Below are 21,713 nucleotides of genomic sequence, written 5' to 3'. Positions count from 1 at the left end.
AATCTTATGTTATTAATGATGCTCCCTCCACTCCTTACACCTTTAGTTCTTTCTCATAGTGCCTACTGAAATATTGGTTGGAGTACACATTAAATAATTGTGGTGACAACACACATCCCTGTCTGACTTCTATTTGAATTTCTACTTGGTTTATCTCACTATCTTCCACCTTTACGGCCGCTGTTTGTAGTATAGATTTTTGATTAAATTAATATCCTTGGGGATATTAGAATGCCAGTATCTTAGCTGCTGAGCTACGGCGCCATTGTCTGTTTTATTAAAAAATCTGTTCCATTCCTTCGCTTTACATTTTATAGTAACTTCATATTATACGCATTAATGAAGTTTAATAACACTGTCAACAGTTAAAGGTTTTGTGGGGTCTATTAGAACCAAGCAATACATAGTCATGCTAGAGGAAGTACTATGTTAACATGCTGAAGGATATGTAAATTCTTCTGTAATATTACAAAGGCCAATGAAGTCATTAAGATATAAGACAGAAGATCCTTTAATGGTGATGTTTTTCTTCTAAAGGTGCTTCTTTTCTAGTAATGTTGGAGACCACATTGACCCATCTTATTCTATTCACAGAAACTCAAAAAAGACCAGTTTATTTACTAAGATTGGCCAGCCAGGATATACGTCTGAGTCCAGAGCCTCTCTTGCCCTCAATCTTGCTTTGTAGAATCAACTGTAGAAGTTGCTAATTATTATTACGTATAATGTGGCCGAAGTAAGCCAATTTTCTGTTCTTTGCGGTGTGAATAATTTCTTTGTCTTTTCTTAGCCTCTGTAAAATAGTTATGTTAGTTGTGTGGTGTATGTAAGAGACCCTTAACATACGTCGGTAGTACTACATTTCAAATGCCTCTATGGCATCTTCTGTAAGACTCAAGCTTTATGCCGTTAAAAGAGCTTCGGGCTTTTTCAATACAAATTTTAGTTCGTAGCTATGATCCGAGGCATCCTTAATGTTGCATTGTTGATGGTATATTTTCTACACTCTTTCTAGCGGTGTATCGTTCATTGTAATTTGAGAGTTTATGTTGGTGTTCGCACTAATGATCATCGTTTTTCTCTTCTTACAATTTAGTTTTATGTCATATTTGGGTATCGTCTACATATCTAATATTGTTGTATAAGTTTTTTTACTGCAATGATTTTCTGATTCGTCCAAGGTTTCTCCTAAGATGTTTCCAGAGTGATTAAATAATGCTGGTGACAGTATCCAAACCTGTCGAACTTCTCTTCCGACTGTGAAGATCTCAGACATGTCATTTTCGAATCGCCCTGTTGCTTTTTGTTGGAAATATAAGTTTGAGATTAGTCTTATATCCTTTGTGTGAATGATAGTAAGGAGTATTTTAAGTACGTGGCTTATCAAACTAATTAATCTATGTTCCTCACATTTCTTAGCGTTGGCTTTTTTGGGAAGTGGAATTAATATTGGTAGTAGCCAGTCTTTTGGTAAGTGACCAGTCTGATATATGTTGTTGAATAGCTTAGTGAGAGCTGTGATTTGGTGTGCCCTTATAGCTTTAAAAGTTCACCATGTACTTCATCAGGTTCTGGTGATTTCCCATCTTTAATTCACTTAATGGCCATAGTTACTTCTTCTTTTGTTAGTTCTGGGCCGTAGGGTTTGTCTATTTCAGTCGGTCTTCTTGTTGTATCTTCGAATAATTCTTTCCATCTTTTTAATGGATCATCTAATTGTAGTCAAAATTTGGCCTTCGATGTCTACAATTCTACTGATAGTGATATTATACTGACAGTTAAAAAAAGGTTAGACGTCATTGTATATATCTTTAGATAAAGATTTTCTTGCAGCTCTCATTCTCTTATTCCCCCGTTTATGCCCTCTCTGCAGCTCAAACTGGGTCTCTCCTTTTTCTTCTTTGATGTGGAGTCCACCTTAGGATTTGCTTTGGAAGCTGATCTTTGGTCATTCTCTGAATATGTCCATACCATCTAAGTGTTGGTTTACGCTATCATCTACTATTGTGTGTTGTATCTTCATGATTTCTTTTAATTTTTCGTTAGTTACTCTATCTTATCTAGATTTTCCTGCTGCATATCTCCAGAAATCATTTCTGTTACTTCGAGTTTCCTATTATAACTTTTTTAGCGGACAGGCTTCGCTGCTAAAAGTCATTATGCTTTTGACGATTGTGTTATATATTTTATGTTTGCTATTTGCTATTTGATATCGATCTGATCCCAATGCATAGCGTTGAACATTGTGACTGCTTTCTTTCCTCGGTTATTTACTTCTTCTGTCGTCTGGTCCACAATTTCTTCTTTCGTTCGTAATCTCTTTTTCTTATGTCAATTTCCAGTCCCCCTTTTCTTCCTTCATCAACTTCATATATTCCATATTCTCATAACTTTGCGTCATTACAAGTTGATCGTCTGGAAATCAAAATATATATCCTTAGATTTTAAAATCAGATAGCTCGAAGAAACCACCTGAATCGCTTTGCTATCGTTAATGTGATAATGTGCAACCGGATATTACGCCTTCATAATTAATTAAATAAAGTAGAATTTAGTTATCGGTTAGTAGTTTTGTGGCAGTAGAATATTACAGAACAGGCCTTCCTACTTTACAAAACACTGTATTAAATGCATATATGATCTCCAAGAATGTTGCAGATCAGTATATCTTGTCATCGAAGTTGTTTTTATTTATTTTACCACTCTGTGTACTTGTTTTATTCTAGAATATTTTGAACGGAATCTGAACAAGTAATATTGGATTAAATTTTTGATGGTTTCACTCACTATTTCGTTAACTTGCTTCTGGTTTGAAAAATTCTAAAACAGAAAAATAGAAAGAAATTTCTATACTACCTTCTGTCTCCAAAAATCTGCTATATAAAGTCTTATTTGTTTTTATGTGGAACATACGTTTTGGAGGTTTTGCTTACGAATGATTTTCTTCAGTTATCTATCAAAATTTTTAATGATATTCTTTTTTCTGATATCTATTGTATCATAGTTGATTTCATTTTAAACAGTAACAAACACTAATTTACTGCACCAACACAAAGCCTCGTTTTATAAAACAAAAGTAAAAGAAAAAGTGCCTACGACTTACTGAACAGATCAGCGAGAGTAACTTAATGTTAATTGAAATGGTTTATTTTTAACGATGTTTGAACATGCATCTTGACAGAATCTTTTGCCCAGCATCAAAAAATCCAAAAACCTTAGAGACCTGGCATGTTCTTTACCCTCTAGTGTGGTCGTTTATCGCATTGGCAACAAGCATGATCGTGTTGGCACTGCTCGCACAAAATTGACAATGGTATGCAGATATTTTGCGTTTTTTTATTTACACAAACAATATATTATACGAACATTCACGAATTCAATAGAAAGACATATCAAAAATATTTTTTACAGTAATTTAGTAAAAAATTATGATCAATAGTTATTAATTATTTATTTAATCAGCAAAAACAAATACATATCAGCCAAAACCAATACACCTAGCCGAACGGCTGTTACAAGATTATTGTTTATTCCTACATTCCTTGTTCAAAGGACTTATTAAACTAAATTAGCTTTTAGTGGATGATACAAGTGCCTAATTTTTTTCGGTCGCTAAAGCTAAAATTCTGTATCTATCTAAAAACACTGTACTTATAAAAGAATTAATATAGATAAACCAAAATATGTAGAGTATAAGATAAAATGAACAACAGTAAATTCCAATCTGGGACCATCCTTGAACTTTGCTGGGGCTTGATTATATTCCGGTTTGACTTTTTACATTATCCTGGTCATTGGACCATCTTTCTTATTCTTTACGAGCTTTAATATATCTTTGTAGTCAAGTGGACCACTTCTTCGCGAAATCACGGTCTAGCGAGTGTGATGGTGGCTGATCTTTAGAATCTTTAATGAAGTCTATTATCACCTCTTCTATCCAACCTACATTCTGATCACATATTTAAGGAACATCTAGCTAGTTTCGGCGTTAAGATAAATGAAGTGTCGTTAACTACTGTACCATACTTAGTGATGTAGATTGTGAAGAAATAATCTTAGAACACCGCTGATGGCTGATCCAGAGTCATATTCAATGACGAAATCGAAATTGGATGTTTGCGTGAGAGACTTTCAAAAACTGGTTATCAGAAGTAAAAATGAAGCATTCCTTAAAGATTTACTCAAAAGAACTGTGAAGTTTCCCAAAGGAATTATGACTTGGGGGTGCGTGTCATCAGCTGGTGTAAGAAGATATGAGGTGGTGGAAGGCAGAATTAACGCAGAAATTGAAGTATCAAGAAAGTGCTCACGATCTCTACACGGACTTGAATTTTATATTCCAGCAGGACGGTGCTGCATGCATTCCAGCTAAAACAACTAAAAAATAGTTTGGAGACAATAACATTAAAGTGCTCGTATGGCCTTCGAATAGTTCAGACCTTAATTTTATTGAGACATTGTGGCATAAGATGAAACAGAAATTGCGAAATGATATCCAGAGAACCGTCGCCGATTTGAAGAGTAAATTAGGTGAATTATGGGATAGTTTCGACCCTAACTTCTGTAAATCCTTAGTACGAACAATGCGAGACAGAATTGTTGCGGTTTTAAAGTCGCGTGACGATGTAACCCTATATTAAAGTAGTAAGTTCTTGAATCGTCCGAACATTTAGTTGTAATGATGTTATGCAACATTTTCGTTGTATTTTGCCGCCAACGCTGCAATTCAAAGTTTATAGAGACTGAACCATTTCAATATTTTGTTATTAATGATAAAGTTTAATGTATTGTCGATCTTGTACTTTGGTTTAATAAGCAAAGTTGTGAAGTTGAACGTTTTCAACAAATTTTCGTTTGTCCGAACATTTGGTTGTTAGGGCTCGTAGATCTGCATTACCGGCTGACGCGTACGGTTCAGAACCTTACTTAGTATATGTGATATTTACCAAACCACAGTTCCAAACATGAATGTTTCTTAGCGGTTTATTGCTCTTTTATACCTTGTTGAATTTTTTAGAGATACAAAATAATTGTTAATAATTCAATATTTTGAAAGTAAACAAACTCTTTTTGATATGTCTTTCGCTCCATAGTTGCACATTTAGTTTATAAAACATTTCATGTTCACAACCATCGTCAAATGTTGGTTATATGAGTATTAAATATAGAAAATTTAGTGATTAGCAGTAGTGTGCATGTTCTGTATCTGCAAAAATATGGTTTAAAAAAAAATATTAAAATGAGGCATGAATATTTACTATTACACAACTTATGATATGCTTGCACTTGTCACACTGATCTGTATGCAAAGAATAGATTTATTTCTAATAACTAAACGCTTTCTAACTTCTCTTAGCTTTAGAACCTTTAGAGCTTTGTTTCTATTATGTGTTTAAACTTTGTGTTCGTTCTTTTCGTACAGATGTAATTCATCTAATGAACTCATCAATATCTAAAACAAGAGTGACGTCATATACTATACATACTTCAAGAGTTATAATTTATCTACTTTTTCAGACATTGTTCAGCATTTGTATTGACTTAACAACGTTTAAAAAACGTATTACCGTCTCTTGCAAATAAAAAAAAATAAAACAATTATAATTCAAAATATTTTCCAACGATTACATAATGACTAAAGTAGCAGTCACTGTTGTTTTAGAAAAAAACTTATAATAGATTGGTAATGTAAAAAAAATTATACCAATCTATTTATATGTACATATAATCAAATAATTTATTAAAAGTATCTATTTAGTCCGTTTTTAATATGAACTACAACAGAGATAAGCAGTAGGTTTTAGAATCGCTAGAGTACTGTTAAGCAGTGTATTTTCTACGCTTCAACAGTTTTAATAAATAATTTAGTTATTGTCATGTTGTACAGAGTTAGTTTAATTAACAGTAGAAGTAAATATATTGAGCTGATTTACTTACCGCTGATGTTAGCTAAAACCTCGAGCATGAGAAGTACATGCAAGAAACTTTTTTAATAAAAGAATGGATTAGTATATAGTTATAAAATGACTAAGGGGTTACATAGACTTGTATTTTCAAAAAACCTTTAAATTCTATGTAAATCATTAATGTACAATTTGTAATTTCATCCGTAGTCTCTACTGTCTTTATACGTCCTTAGAAGTTTATCATTTTGTATATTGTGGTCCTATATCGTATAATTTCTATATACTCTCATTTTTTTCTTTTAATTTAAAAAATTCATCTAAAATCATTTATTTTACGATTACTATATTACAATATACGTATTTAATCAATTTGCGACTGTTTTTACTTATCCCCGGCTATATATGCGAGATGCACAGACTGTATACGCCCTCGCAGAGTAGGGTCTGTTGATACAATTGACCCAGCGATGCTCCAACTACTTTAACCCGACTGAAAAATACGTTTTCTCCAAGTCTGCAAAGTATGCCTCCGAGGCGACGATGATCTATTCATTCGACTCAAATTTCTACCCGGTGAGTGACTTTTTCAAGTTTGAAAACAAAAAATGCCAAATCTGGAGAATACTGTGGATGGGGAAGCAGTTCGTAGTCCACTTTGGCCGTGGCCACAGCTGTTTTAGCCGGTGCGTTGTCATGGTGAAAGAGCACTTTTTTCTTCGCCAAATGGAACCGATTTCTGCAATTCGACGTCGAATAGACCCAATAATTCGGCATAGTAGAGCCTTGCGACCGTTTTACACTTTGCCAGGTAGTCGATGTAGATCACAAATTGTGCATCCCAGAAAATAGTGGTTATCACCTTTCCGGCCGATCGGACCTTTTGCCTTTTTCAAAGCACGTTGGCTGGACGAAGTTCACTTTTTCGGTACCAGTGGATCCATCGTTCATCTACGGTCACGAAACGACGCAGAAACTCCTTTGATTGTACTCAACTAACGTCAAATGCAGCTATGAAGTGGTCTTACGGTTGCGCTTGTTGTCCGGAGTGAGCAAATGCGGCACCCATCGGCAGACAGATTTTTCATGTCCAAAATTTCATGCAGGATATGATCCACGTGGTCTTTTGGGATGCCTACTGTCTCAGCATCTCGCACATCTTTAATCGACGGCCTGCCAATACGAGATCATGGATTTTTCTCACGTTATCCTCCATGATAACCGTTTTTTGAGCATCTAGGCGTGACTCATCAAAACTGACGTGCGATCACGTTGAAACTCGTTAAACCAATTTTTAACGGTCACTATTGTAGAAGAGGAGTCACCGTACACATTGCTCTGATATTGTTCTTTTTTGCATTTTTCTAAAAATCCTTTCTAAAAACCAATACGAAGCTACTACATTCCGATTCGACAGAAATTTTGACATTAGCGTTCGACAAATTATCTATGATAATGTACTTACCACACAATAGTAAAGTTCTCTTGCGATAGTGGGGCTATCGGGCGGTGAGTAATGAGCGTAATTCCTCGTATATTGAGGACGATGAGGAAACAGTTGCAAATTGATTCAATAAACTTATTTTAAGCTTTTTTTATTATTCAGCCTAGCCATTCCATATATTTGCTACTAATAATGTATACTACTTACAGATATTACTATGTTCCTACAGTAGAAATTATTAAGTCTAATCCTAGATTTTCTTTTACTGTCAGCATGGTTTAGTATATTTTGTGAAAAGTTTTTTCTTATTTTATTCTCAAATTATTTGATTTATTGCATCAGTAGTTGTACTTTAATAAATAGTTTTTTATTTGGTCCTCCCCTCGATAGTTTTATACTTAGTGAAAAGCAAATATATGGTAACGAAGACTTTTCCAATATCTTTCTCTATATCATGGGGAAAATGTGAACCGCCCTGCCCCTAGGAAGACAGCAGAGACAGTGAGATTCTAAATTTATCATATATGAGATATAAAATAAAAGTACAAAGTAGAACTTGAAAAAAATAATCAAATAATAGTGCTAAAGTAACTCACAACATAAACAATTCATCACAATTTTGATTTTTTTTAAAGGGAAGTTTTAATATCAATTCATTGTTTTTCATATTTTTGTTTTTAATTATATTCTGTCTTCATAAAATATGGTATTTATTAAAAAATATATTTATTTTCTTGTAAATTAAAACGTGTGGATGATATGCATGCATTGTGTATATAAGACTGATTTTTAATGACAAATGAGTTTAAGAGAGTTCGTTTTACAATATGTACAAAAATTGAGTAAAATAAAATTACAAAACCATATTTGTATTCATTAGAGTATATATTTTAAAGAATTTTTTACAACAGGACACCTGAATAGAATACCTGATATTTCACCTGAATAGAATAATATAATAATTTTAGATCTAGGTATTTTCGATAAAATCAGAGATATTAATAAACAATTAAGAGCGCAGTACTGGTCCCTTCTGTGTAGTGTTCTTCCTGTTATTTTGATATATTTGTCGATTTAACCTTCTGAATTGATATGGCTGCCTTTTTCTTCGGAGTCCTACTGCCATTCGTCCATTTGTCGGTCGATTCCTTACTTAATTACGTATCCGCACCTGCCATTCTTTCCATATGTTGACTTGATTCAATTGTTCTGTTTCTAGTCCACTGGTTTATTTCTTCTATCCCACTTCTACCTCGTTCTAATTTCCTTGCTTCTTATGCTATTTTTCAACGTTTAGTTTGATATCTTTCGTAATACAGTATACTCCCTCTATAACGAACACGGTTATTACGAGGTTTCGCTTATAACGAGGTATATTAGATGTCCCGTGAAATTTCTATTGAACTATAACTCTCAATAGCGAGACAAATTTGGTTATAACGAGAGGTTAGATTGAAAAACGTGTTTTTTTTTAAGTTTTTGGCCCGGCCGTGGCTATAAATAAATACCTTTTTTAAGTGTCCCATAATAAACTTAACTGCCGCCCGCAATAAACTTCTTTATAATAAATACAACTGTTTCACATCTTTAGAAAATAGATAGTAGATGATAGATAGAATGATACAGGACAATTTAAAGCAGTCAAAAGTAAACAACTTTTTTTCAAAAACGCCATTCAAACAATATTTATTAGCATCTTATATTGCTCCGAACGTCTTCACTATAGGAAGTCAATGTTTTAGGAAACTACATATTTATAAGTAAGCACAGTATTATTGTTGTCTGATATAACGAGATCGGCTTATAACGAGGTAATTAGTCTGCCATTTCAGTTCTCGTTATAGAGGGGGTCTACTGTATTTTTATTTCCCGTCTGTTTTCCTTATTAACTTGTTTTTTAGTAAATGACTGTTTTGTGGATTAACAAATACACTCCATCACTAGTTCTATAAATTTTTTGTTAACAATAAATCTACATTTTCTTGATTTTCCTAAACTAAAATTTTAGATTTTAGTTTTTTCTGTTAAAATCACCATGTCACTTTGGAGCGTCATATCTTCGAACTATTTAGTTAGTCTCTATAGGTCATTTGCAGTTTCCACTATTCGTAGTCATCGAAACAATATGGTCTGCTGATCTTTTATTTTATATCTTTTTATTTTTTTTTATTTCTATACTATTTCGTCTGTTATCTCATTGAATATTAGCGATCTCAACGAATTTCTCATCTCTCGTCGCTGTCATATAATAAATGGAAAGCATCTTTATATATCCTTGTCCATCCTTTTGTAATTATCAGACAAGTATATGCTGATTTTATACTCCAGACACTTTTCTTTAATTTGCTTTATATTGAAAACTTCATCCAGAAAATGAGCTCTCGTTTTTTTTTTTTTTTTGTTAATTTGAGTGTTGTATTTAATAAAATGTATTCCTCATACTACAATTCCTGAGCTATCGATTAAAATAAACGACATAGGCAAGCATTACGACTTAAAAACAGAAATAAACCCAATATAAATAAAATTAAATCTAGAATTCTGGAACCTTGTACCAGCTTATACACTGGATGGGTACCATATCCCACACGGAAGCCTCCGAAAAGAGTTAGCCGCCTGCGATCTAGTACCTTACAGTTACGGAAAATACGGTTGACTGTTTCAGGTTCTCTGCCACAGAGTTTGCAGCTAAAGTCTCTATGAAATAGCTTCATTGCAGGTATGCAGGAGTCCCTTGACTGCCGCATCTCCAGTAAGAAAGCCTGTTATGATTCGGAGCTGACTCTGCTTGTTTTCGGCAGTAATTCAGCCGTATTACGCACACAGTGCGTTTTAGTACTCCTAAAGCCGACTCTGGGCTGAATTATTTTGTAGATGATCCTCTTTTAACAAGTTCATCAGCTGTCTCGTATATTCCTCGATGACCTGAACATAAGACCAGTCTGATGCTGCTATATTCTGCCAGTTTATCGAGTTCTTCTCGGCGTTCCCTAATTAGCCTAGATACTACCTAAGGCCCCTGAAATTCACCATATCCGCATATATGTGCATATATTGATCCGTTTAAGTTCAAAAGCCCTTAATTTTTCCGTGTTAACTTGTCTTGCACAAGTCGAATAATAGAAATGCTGACACTTCCACCACTACTATAAATTCTTGCACCCGACCTGCACTTTTAGACCCTGTGTGTACCACATGAAACCCTGCAGCCTGGGTTGAGTGTGTACTCTGACCCATTCCTCTAGTAGCAGATGACTACCTAAAAAAGCTTGATATCCCAAATTTCCTGATGTAATCATTAGGTTACTCTCCCACTCTTGTCTCTCCCTAATAATGATGTGCAGTAGAGGCCACAATTGCTGCTGTTAATGTGCCTCTCAGAGCTCTAAAAGTAGTCATCGCAATAAAGCTTAAATCTCAGAATGAAATCGATGTTTTCGAAATGTGGACATTACGGAAGCTTCTCTGAGTCCTGTGGACATTAAATCACATCACAAACCAATAAATTCACAAAGAAACAACGTAAGTCTTATTGGCCACATTCTGAGAAGTAAACAATATTAACTAATAATTAAGATTATTACTAGTAAGGAAACTACTGGCTGAAACACATAAGGAACTGGTGTGGAGTGACATGTGGAGATTATATTCAACGGAGCAGAGTAAGGCACATTCCGCATAACAAACGGATAATTAACGTCTATTCTCTACAAACGTAAGACACTAGAAGAAAAAGAATCCGTTGTGGTAAAAGTCAAAACTTTGGTATCTATCTAGCTCGTGTTTTTGTCCTAATTTTTTTTCATTTTGAGTGAAAAGGTCAATAACCTTTTGGAGTTTATAACGGACCAATAATATATATGGGTAGAAAATCCCAATGTCTGAGAAGATCAAGTTCAAATGAAATAGTTGCTTATATATTAAAGACTCTTAAAGAAATGATTTGTATAAGATATTAAAAACGTGATTGTTTCTCTTAAATTAAGAAATATTAAAAATAGATAAAAAAAAGTTAAACTCATAGTGTTAAACGCGCAATTGCCTTACATATTTGCAGTACCATATTCCAAGCTAGTAGTATATTATCTATTCTGGAATTTGTGATTTCTGAAATGTGGGAAAAGATAAATGCTGTTTGTTTTATCCAAATGAATTCTTTCTTCTTCTTCACGTACCATGTCCTTTCAGAACGTTGGTTACCGTCATTGCTATCTTAACTTATTCACTGTCACCCTAAATGGCACGCTTGTACGTATTACATTGTAATACATACAAGTATTACATTGGCTCTAGAAAACAGTTTTAGTTTTTGTACCCGTTGTATAACGAATTGCCTAATACATTTCTGTTTAGAATCGATAGTAATAGTTTTTTTAATAGAACTAGTTAGATGTTTAGAACATAATTTTGAATGTATTGTAGAAGACTTCTATCAGCAAGAACCTCAGTTTTCAATCGTCACACAAGAGGTTGTTGATCCTGTTACAGGAGCTAAGTAAGTAGAATATTTAGTGTAGTTAAAGATAAAGGGTTAACAATTAGCGTACCTGAATCGATCAATACCGAGTGTTTTGATAAATAGGTTTTTTTTTACTTAGTAACACAAATAAGTGCCGCATTAATTTAATGGTAGCAAAAATAAAGAAACAAAGACAGCAAAACAGCAAACAGGGAAAAAAAAAACAAATCTGTCAAAAAGTATGAAAGATATGCACTTGGGTCCTAAGGACTGGGCAAAATCAGTATATATTCCTATATACCATGAAATTGCCAAAAAGTGGCTTTATGTGGGTAATAAGCCGGTCGTAATACAAGGACAATACGAAGGCCTCGTGTCTCATTATCGGTTGGGTCAGTGGGGTGGGTATGAATATGAATAATAGAAAGATAGCAGTTTGACAAAAAAAAAAAACAAGAAACACTGCTACGAAACTGCAATGAAAAAGGGCGCCAATAAATCTTAACCAGATATTGATAAAGGACTCAAATTCGTTATAAAATATATCAAATCATTACATAAACCAAACATATTAATAGTAACATGCAAACAAATAATCAATATAATAAAAAGTGAATTAATTATTATTTAAATTTTCAAAAATGAAAAATGACGGGTATGGACCACAATTTTTTGAACTAACGAACGAAAAAGCTTTTTGGTTTGTAAAACATACACGTAATACACTCAATACACAAATTAATCTTATAATTATATGTTACTTCATAATTAACGAAATTAAGTTGTAAGTCATAATAAGTGATTTAGTCCTAAAATGAATTATAAACATATATTTCCAATTCAACCATAAAAATATAACGTAAAATCTCTTCAGACTTAACTCAAAATTACCCGGCCGGTGAATTCAAGCTCGTTCACCTTAGATGCCATGTATCTTGAAGCAAACAAAGGTAGGCACGACCCTTCAAACGCAGGTTGAAATTTAACCTTATCTGGTCGACCCAACTAAAACAATGGAACAGGAGATGTGGTGATACGATAATGATATATAATGATAATAAGGTTATTTAGGAGGCTATTTACTTAATACGGTCTGCAAAAGGAAATATGGCGCTTCATAAGAGGTCAAAGAACGGAGGTAAAGGAATTAATAGAACCAAAACACAACATAGAAAATGATACGTGGATTGACTTCCTAAAAAAGCTCTATGTAGAGGAAGAACAAACGACGCTAGAACCGGAAACACCAGAAATTACCACAAATGAAGAACTTAATAGAAATGTACAGGAAGTTTGGAAAATATTTGAAAACTGGAAGAACAGAAAAGCAGCAGGTAAAGACGGGATACCTAACGAATTACTGAAATATTGTGGAGCAGCAATGATCGAGAACGAGCGAACTAATTCTGCTGTTCAAAAAAGGAGATAAAAAACAGCCAGAAAACTTCAGAGGTATAAACTTGTTAAATACCACCCTAAAACTCACAACTAAAATTTTAGCAGATGTACTGGGGTTAATGTTAAACAGGGTTTTCGTAGTGGAAGATCATGTACAGATGCAATATTCGTCATAAAGCAAATTACTGAGAAATCACTAGAGTATAATAGACCAACATTTCTATGTCTGATTGACCTAAAGAAAGCGTTTGACAGAGTAAGACTCAAAGATGTAATCCATCTTCTGTATAATAGAGAAGTTCCCCTAAACATTATAAAAACTATCGAAAACATCTACCGAAACAACAAAATGGAAGTTGGAATAGAGGGACAACTTACAGAACCTATAGAAATAGGCAGCGGAATAAGACAAGGGGATTCATTGAGCCCCATGCTCTTCAATTTAATCATGGATGAAATCATCGCGTTAACAAAAGAAGAGGATACATAATGAGAAACTAATGTAATAAAAATACTCTGTTGCTCAGACGACGCAATATTGAGAGTCCAAGATGAAGATAGTCTGCAAAGACTGATCCACAGATTTAACATAAGAGCAAAAGAATTTAATATGACAATCTCATCTCAGAAAACTAAAACAATAGTAGTCAGCAAAGAACCAACCAGATGTAAAATAGAAATTGATGGCATGAGTGTTGAACAAGTAATAGAAATAAAATACCTGGGAATTACACTGTCTAGCTATGGAGACCTGGACAAAAAAGTGAGAGATCAAGTACAAAAGCAAATAGACTCGCAGGATGCCTTAATAACACTATATGACGAAACAGACACATTAACACTGAGATAAAGTCAAGAATTTATAAAGCCAGTGTAAGACCAATAATGACATATGCCTCAGAAACAATCTCGATCGAAAGAGAAGTGAAGACATTAGAAGAATATGTAACGTACAGTGTATAAATGAATGGACACAAAATGGAGAAAATAATGGAATAACCACATAAGCAGAATGGAGGAGAACCGTGTCGTCAAAATAGCAAAAGATAAGTCACCAATCGGCAAAAGTATCGGACGACCGCGCAAAAGATGGAGTGACAACCTTCCATAGAGGTATTCATTAAGAAAAAGAAAAAATTACTTAATGTCTGCAGCCATCGTACACCAAAACTAATATGCCTCAATTCTGGGCATCTGGGCATTATGTATAACTTATAGACGGACAACTTGGAACTAAATGTTACTATACACATATTTAATAGGTACTTAGAGAAAGAAAGTGCTTCTATACACGTCGAAAGTACTACGTACTTTTTAACTAGACTAAACACAGACGAAATTAATTATAGAGGAACTGAAAATACGGCGTAGTTATACGGAATAAAAACAGTCTACAAAATATTATAGGTGTATCGTGGTACAGCACTATCAAAATTTAAGGTTAGTTATACTAGAAAAGTGAAAAAGCTACAACAAAAAGAGAACTAGGGATTCATGTAACAATCATGACCCTATAGCCCTAAACACATTGCAGCAAAATACTCTTACATATAATACTAGAGAAACTTGATATAGACAATAAACCTCTTTTCGATAATGGATAAGAAACGCAAAAATACAGGAGGGCCCCAAAGAGCAAATATTGAACTTAAGATAGATTATAGAAAAACCAGCGAATTTAAATTACAATGCGCTTTTTTTATACAAAATCTGTAGAATAACAACTATGGCGGAGTTAGAGTAATTGGAGAACTAACTCAAAATTTCCGGCTTATTAAAAGTGTAAACAAGTCTCATTTTGTTCAATATAATATATGACGAATGGATAATGGGGATAACCATTAAAAGATGGAACGGTGGCATCACTATCGGCGGAAGGAAGATCTGCAACTTGAGATATGCACACGATACAATGTTCTTGTTTACTCCAAAATGGAAATGAATGAATCAGTACACTGGCGGGTTTTAAACAACAGTCAATTTTTGTAGGATTTTTGATAAATAATTTTGGAGTGTACAATGAAAAAATAAAGCGAGATCAACAATTGACAAAATCGGTTTGAAGAAGTAAGGTTTTCTCGGTTTTTCTGTATACTGCCGAATGTTGAATTCTCAAGAAGAAAGATAAATGATTCGTTCGAGATTTGTACTAAGCAAGACAAGAATATGTACTAGGACAACTAAACATTAAGAAAAGGCCAATTACGCAAGTTAAACAATAACAGAACAAATAATTGGTATTTCGAGTACGTTTCCCCAGAATCTACTATACAGGGAAACATCGAATGTAAAATAGGTAGAGGCAGATTAAGATACACGGACCATATTGTCGTAATATTAGTAAAATTTTAAAGAACAACTCAGTCGGCATGATATTACGATGCCTGTAGCAAGACGACTAAAAATATGTCTATTAAAGGCTGCTTTAATTTCAGCATATTAGGAATACTTTAATTTGAAGCAATAGTCATTTTTTAAAAGAATTAATAAATTGTTGGCTCTTTTTCCGATATTTAGATGCTGTTGTCAATTTTGTAGATTTAGTCTTAGGTTAATGTATAAATCAGAATTTAGGAAACCATGTACGAGTATATTAAATGTAGAACTTAAGAAATTTTTACATATCTTCTTCAGATGTACAAGTATGATACAACTAGTTCTATCTTATAGTGAAGTTAAACATGTGATGTAGAGGTGTATTACAATGGAAATTTTTCATTTATTTCTTGTAGACATTCTTTATCTTATATCTAGGTAAAAATGCTCGAATCTTCGACTTAAGCTATAAACTTTACGGTCAAGTCGTAGGTAGCTCTTCGAAAAAAAAAAGAAGCAAATTAAGAGGATCTTCTTATCATTGGAAGCCAAACAAGTTATATGGAAATAAAACCAGAAGAATTATATAGAAATTGATTTTTCGATCTATTTCAAATTCGATCGTTGCCACATTGTTGGTTAGGAAAATGATAAGATTTGATAAATAGTTTGATTTGTTAAAACTATTCTACTATAAATATTGTTTTAAAGCATGGTTTTCTAAATGTGTGGTTTGCTAGCTTGTGAAAATATATATTACATGTGTGATATATGCTGAAGTAGATATTTGAAATTTTCACTCTTAGTTACTTTGTACAAATAACTGCCTTATATTCTCTTCTCTATTACTTATTATAGCTGTATATATCAGTGTACTATTGATATTTATCTTCTATCATGCGGTATACTAGACAGAAGATCACTACAAATAGGGAAAGTAATCAAAGCATTGAACGCCCTCTTTGTAAATAATGAGTATCCATATAATAACCAAAAACCGATATTCTCTAAAAAGAAAACAATATTTTCACTCGCATAAAATGAGCCACATTTAACCTAACGTATTTTTATAAATACGTACAATAATAAAACTCCAATTAATATTTGTCTTCACTGTTTCAGAATTACAAGAACGATCAAAACAGCCACGCAAGTCATTACATCACCACTAACCATCCAAAACGAATCTGACTTGAGACATTCGATGCAAACCACACTGGATCAGTTCATGGAAGAGGAGAGGCATCCCCACTAGGCACTTCGATTTCGTTATCGCGACAATATAATTGTTACTTAAACAAACTTTCATACTAACTATTTTCAATAATATTCGACACGCCAGTGCATGTGTGTTATTTTTTTTATTTTTTCGGAAATATTTAAAAATGTTAAATATGTAATTTAAACACCATATTAAATTGTAATATTTCACCACCTAAATAATAATAACTTTGTAATATCATAACAAAGTGCTGTTCTATTCATTTATATTCCTCCTATTAAAAATAAAGAACTCGAAGAAAAGAAGAAGCATTGATGATTTTTTTTTCACTCGAGAATAATTAATTTTTGGGCAATGATCTCAATAAAATTTTCAGCCACAAAATAGTACCCCGAAAAATATTGCAAATAGTTTTTAGGTGGAATTAATTGGCTTCCGTCTGGTGATTTGCTTTGTTAAACAAAACTGATTAACTATATATCTCGGTAGTAACTGTTTTTCTGTTGACCGATCCTTTTTGTACTTCTCCATTCCTCGTCCCTTTGTCATTCTTATAAAAATTGGTACATTAGAGCATATATTTCTTAAGCGAGATAGCTTAAAATAATAATTCTTTCAGGAAAAGTACGACACACTATTGTTAAAGACCTTGACAATTCAGACCACACAATTTCTGGGAATCACATAGAGATCCAACAGATATTGTTATCTCATGTATGAAATGACTATATAATTTTTTTATTAAATATATAGTTTTCGAATATGTTTAATTATGATTGAATCCCCTATTGTAAATGTACGAGCTTAGAGCTAGCAATCGGACAATTACTTACTTTGAATGAGATGTACCTACATCTTCATGGGATCCACCACGTAGACAGAATGCGTTTGCAGCAACATTAAAAATACTGTACACATTGACTACAGGTCGGAAGTGATATCAGTTATCTGTCAAATACAGTCTTGAAACTGGTATCATTTATTTTTCTACTTTTTTAATCACCTGTTAGTATAAATACTAGCTACAGCTCTCTAAATTAGCGTAGTGTGAAGCCTTCTTTACTTTGATTAAAACTGCTCAGAGATCAAAAAATCTAAATAGATATTCTTCTATATTTTAGTATGTCCTCTTACCTTCCGGTACACAGGCATTTTTAGTCAACAAATTAAATATTTTAAAAAGTTAAAACCATGGTGAATTTAAATTACTAGATTTTAACATTTTGCAAATATTTGTGAATTTGAAATGGAACCAAACAGTATAAATTATATTTTGTGTAATATTCTTAAATTTTTCAAACATAAACTAGAATATAGGGTTAAAATGTAATCAAAATGTATGTTGATTTAATATTGTAGATCTATAAGGAATACTGTTATAATATTTAGCAGTCTAAAGTTTAAATCACAATCAAATTTAAAAAAGTACAAGAATATCGAAATATGCTTATATTTTGCTTGATCATGACTTTTGTGTTCCTTTATGATATTATGAATTAAATTATTTGGGGGAAAACTTTTGAGAATTCGATAAGGGATTTGACAAAATGGACGTTAATTATTTTTATATTTTAAGCATATAACCTCATTTAAATTTGACAAATTACGATCTTTGTCCCCCCCCCCCCCAATTTATTTCGAGTGGTGATTATCATTTATGGATTAAATTAATAAAATAATTATATTTAATTTCATATTAGACCTTTTTTCAATTTTTATTAATAATAATGAAATTTTATAAAGGTATCAAATAGTAAGTGTTCAAAATCACATTACAATAATAGTTTTAGTCTTCGTCAGTATCTTCCTTTATTACGAGATCAGTATCTGATGTGATAAGTAAGCCTGAAAGTATTTTTGCTGGTCTAATAATGTTTGACTTATACTTTTTGCGGCAGTGTGAAAACAGGACCCTCCAGTTCTTAATCCATAGGCACAGTGGCGCAAAATACAACTGTACTCAATTGAATTAGGTTTGTATTGGATATAAAATTTGTAGGTCCACTATTTATGTGCCCTGACCTAATTAAAACTGTAATATTGGGTTTCATCCTAATTGATATTATCATTGTCATCCATAAGCCCGACTGAGTAGGTAGCAAATGGCTTTAATGGCTCTAACTGGTAGGTCCCTGAAAAAAATACTTTGAGGTCCCTTTCAGTTATTTCTGGAAAATCTTGACCCACTTGACCCCGTTTTTAGAAAAATGGAAAAAATAGATGGAAAATTCATTCACATGCAGTTGAGTTTGTGTGATAAAAATATGGGGAAAAATATCAAAAAAGAGGGTTTTTCGTATTTTGAGCATATTCTGGTCTGAAAATGAAAATTTATTGACATGCAGTTGAGTTTATGTGCTAAAAACATGGGGAAACGCCAAAAAATAGGTTTTTTTGTTAATTACGTTGATTTTCCGGAGAGAAAATGGCAAATCTAATCCCGCCATACCAAAGAGCAAAACAAAATTTACGAAAAATAATTATCTAGAAGTTTGCCAAAAATTACCTACATGACCTAAAATTTTTTTGAAAAATTCGTGAAAAAAATGTTTTTGTGAGTTCATTTTTTATCCAAAAATATCTGAAAAAAGTCGAATGGGTGTTTTTGGGCATTACAATGTATGTTCATGAATTTTTTTTAGATTTATTAAAGCAAAGGATCGCTCAGGAAATCTTTTTCGAAAAAAAACTCATTTTTTTGCAATAGGGGACCCCTGTGTTTATCTAGGGACCTAAAAATTTGGCTAAAGGGGTTCCTAATTATGTTGTTTTGAGTGCTCACTCCCAAATAAGAATCTTGTTGAATTCTAATCGTAATCGGATTACTTTTTCTCCAGATATATCCATAAACATATAACAATAGTACAATGTACTGTTTTTGACGATTAATCTGATTCTGGTAATAATACTCCATACTAATATAATACAAGCACCTATTTCTTCAAATCCCTGATCGAGTTTCCCAAATAAATATGATTTGGTTATAATAAATCAAAGATATCACGCACACATGCACAGAAAACTATGCTTCATCCGATATGATATTGTTGAATTTCTGTTTTGAATACTGTTCTTTATTTTATTTTTTCAATTTTGGATTTTAAAATTTTTACATGACCAATTTGCGAAGTTGTGAGATTTTTAAATGTTTATTGTATAGCAGTTAATTAAGAATACTTTAGATATATTGTATATTTTACTATTTAAAACACTTGAATTTATATATTTATTGACAAAATCCGGAGGTTATCACGCGAACGAAGATATTTCCAAATTTAGTGGTCGATATGTATATTCAAAAATTATGTCTTCTGATTATTGTTGAATCTTTTTCGGTGGTAACCTCTGTAATTTGAGGTTCAGCTTATATAGAAACTATTCCAGATGAGACAAGTAAGATTAGCAGTTACATTTGCGGGATATACACTTTCTAATTTGAATTCAAGGATATTTTTAAAAAAGCGAAACAGCTTAAACAGAAATTTTTAAGAATAATTGTTCCAAAAAAATTATTTGTACATCAATAGATTTTAGTAAAACCTGGTTTTATGCCATAATAGAAGAGACCATAGGAAAATATAGAAGATAAAAAATTTGCTGCGGGAAAATATGGTCGAGAATCACTCGAGATTGAATACATGAAAAAAACAGTTGCCAACAGATAGACCCATACCTATACTACGATAGAATGAAGTAGCAACATTATATCTTCTTTTCTTTGTTACTGATATGTTGGCCCTTCGGCACGGAGCTCAGTTCATTATTTTTCTGTCCGTAAGTTAATTCTTGCAGACGTTTGACCATTTCTCATTTTTGGGAACATTCATATTGCTTATTTATTTTAATCTTCTGTGAAACACAGCACAAATAGCTTTTTATTTCCTTTTGTCTTTTAGTATATAAATGGCTTATAAATGAATCCCCATATCAAATTAAAACGGGTGTAGTACACTCCAGCACTATTATGAATATCATCAACAACGGCTTTTCGGTAACAGTCGAAGATAAAGATGCGATTACCATAAGTGATCTGTCATTTTTGCGATCTTGCTCTTGGCTAAGTTCATCCACTTGTATTTTTATTACTATTTATTCATTGTTATTCTCTTGTAGTTGTAGCCGAAGAATATGACAAAGTATGTATTGTGTAATATCTTTTTATGAGACTAAAAAATCGAAAGGATGAAATTCAGCATAGATGATCAATTCGAAAAAGAAAACGATGTTAAATATAACTTTTCACAAGATTAAATTAGTTTATATTGAGGATAAAGATACGACGAAGAGCAAAAAAGTTACCTATATAATTTATTTGTGGTATTGTGTAATCTAGAGATACTAGTGATGGTAGATGATTGGACATATTCACGAAAAACATAATTTTAAACATTCTTGAAGCTCGAATTAAAAAGTATACGTCCTGAATAGCGCATAGATTACGGTTTTTACTTAAATATACTTTTAGGTAAACAATTCTGTTTTTTTGTCAGTATCGATTTATACTAAGTAGGTGCATACAGTTTGTTGAATTCGAGGGTACTAAAATTTCCGTCTAGTACATAAGTGTGAAAGTTTTATTATATAGATTTTAATATATATTAAATAATTATGCTTTAAAATGAAATTATTGTAGAGACTACACTGTTCTGTAATATATATTTTCTTTTTGGAATTAGTTTATGGTTTTATTTAATTTTGTATCCTCGCGATATAGTTCCTGTGTGGACTGGCAACGTAGCATTGGAAGCGTTAAAGTATTTGATTTTTCGCCAACGATAATCCTGAAAATTTAGAGAGTTGTTGTGAAAATTAAATAATAACTGACAGTACCAGGTAATTTTAAAGTAGTGAATAACAATAAAACAATACAAATCCACTGCGAAAAAGTAATATTCGGTGTAAAAAACAACACTGATAATAATATAAAAAGTATATTGATAAGATAAACAAAACAACTGGTTTTTAAACCGT

At 32.6% G+C, this 21,713-nt stretch overlaps 1 protein-coding gene across 6 annotated transcripts in view; it reads left to right on the top strand.

The window, feature by feature from the left end:
• The window catches only part of LOC140437468 (uncharacterized), a 389,771-nt gene extending 368,354 nt beyond the window's left edge, over positions 1-21,417 (top strand). For 5 of the 6 annotated variants that reach the window (XM_072527015.1, XM_072527014.1, XM_072527018.1 and 2 more), the window contains 2 exons: positions 11,770-11,842; positions 16,643-21,417. In XM_072527015.1, the coding sequence (XP_072383116.1) occupies positions 11,770-11,842; positions 16,643-16,775 (206 nt within the window). In that variant the 3' untranslated portion in view covers positions 16,776-21,417. Of the gene's footprint in view, positions 1-3,195; positions 3,314-11,769; positions 11,843-16,642 lie in introns of all 6 variants that reach the window. The other variant, XR_011950379.1, reaches the window with a different exon arrangement.
• Positions 21,418-21,713: the final 296 nt, after the last annotated feature.

The sequence above is a fragment of the Diabrotica undecimpunctata genome, chromosome 3 (assembly GCF_040954645.1).
Source record: "Diabrotica undecimpunctata isolate CICGRU chromosome 3, icDiaUnde3, whole genome shotgun sequence".
In the NCBI taxonomy this organism is placed as follows: domain Eukaryota; kingdom Metazoa; phylum Arthropoda; class Insecta; order Coleoptera; family Chrysomelidae; genus Diabrotica; species Diabrotica undecimpunctata.
Note: the sequence above shows the minus strand (reverse complement) of the source record. Positions and strands in the feature narration are given on the sequence as shown.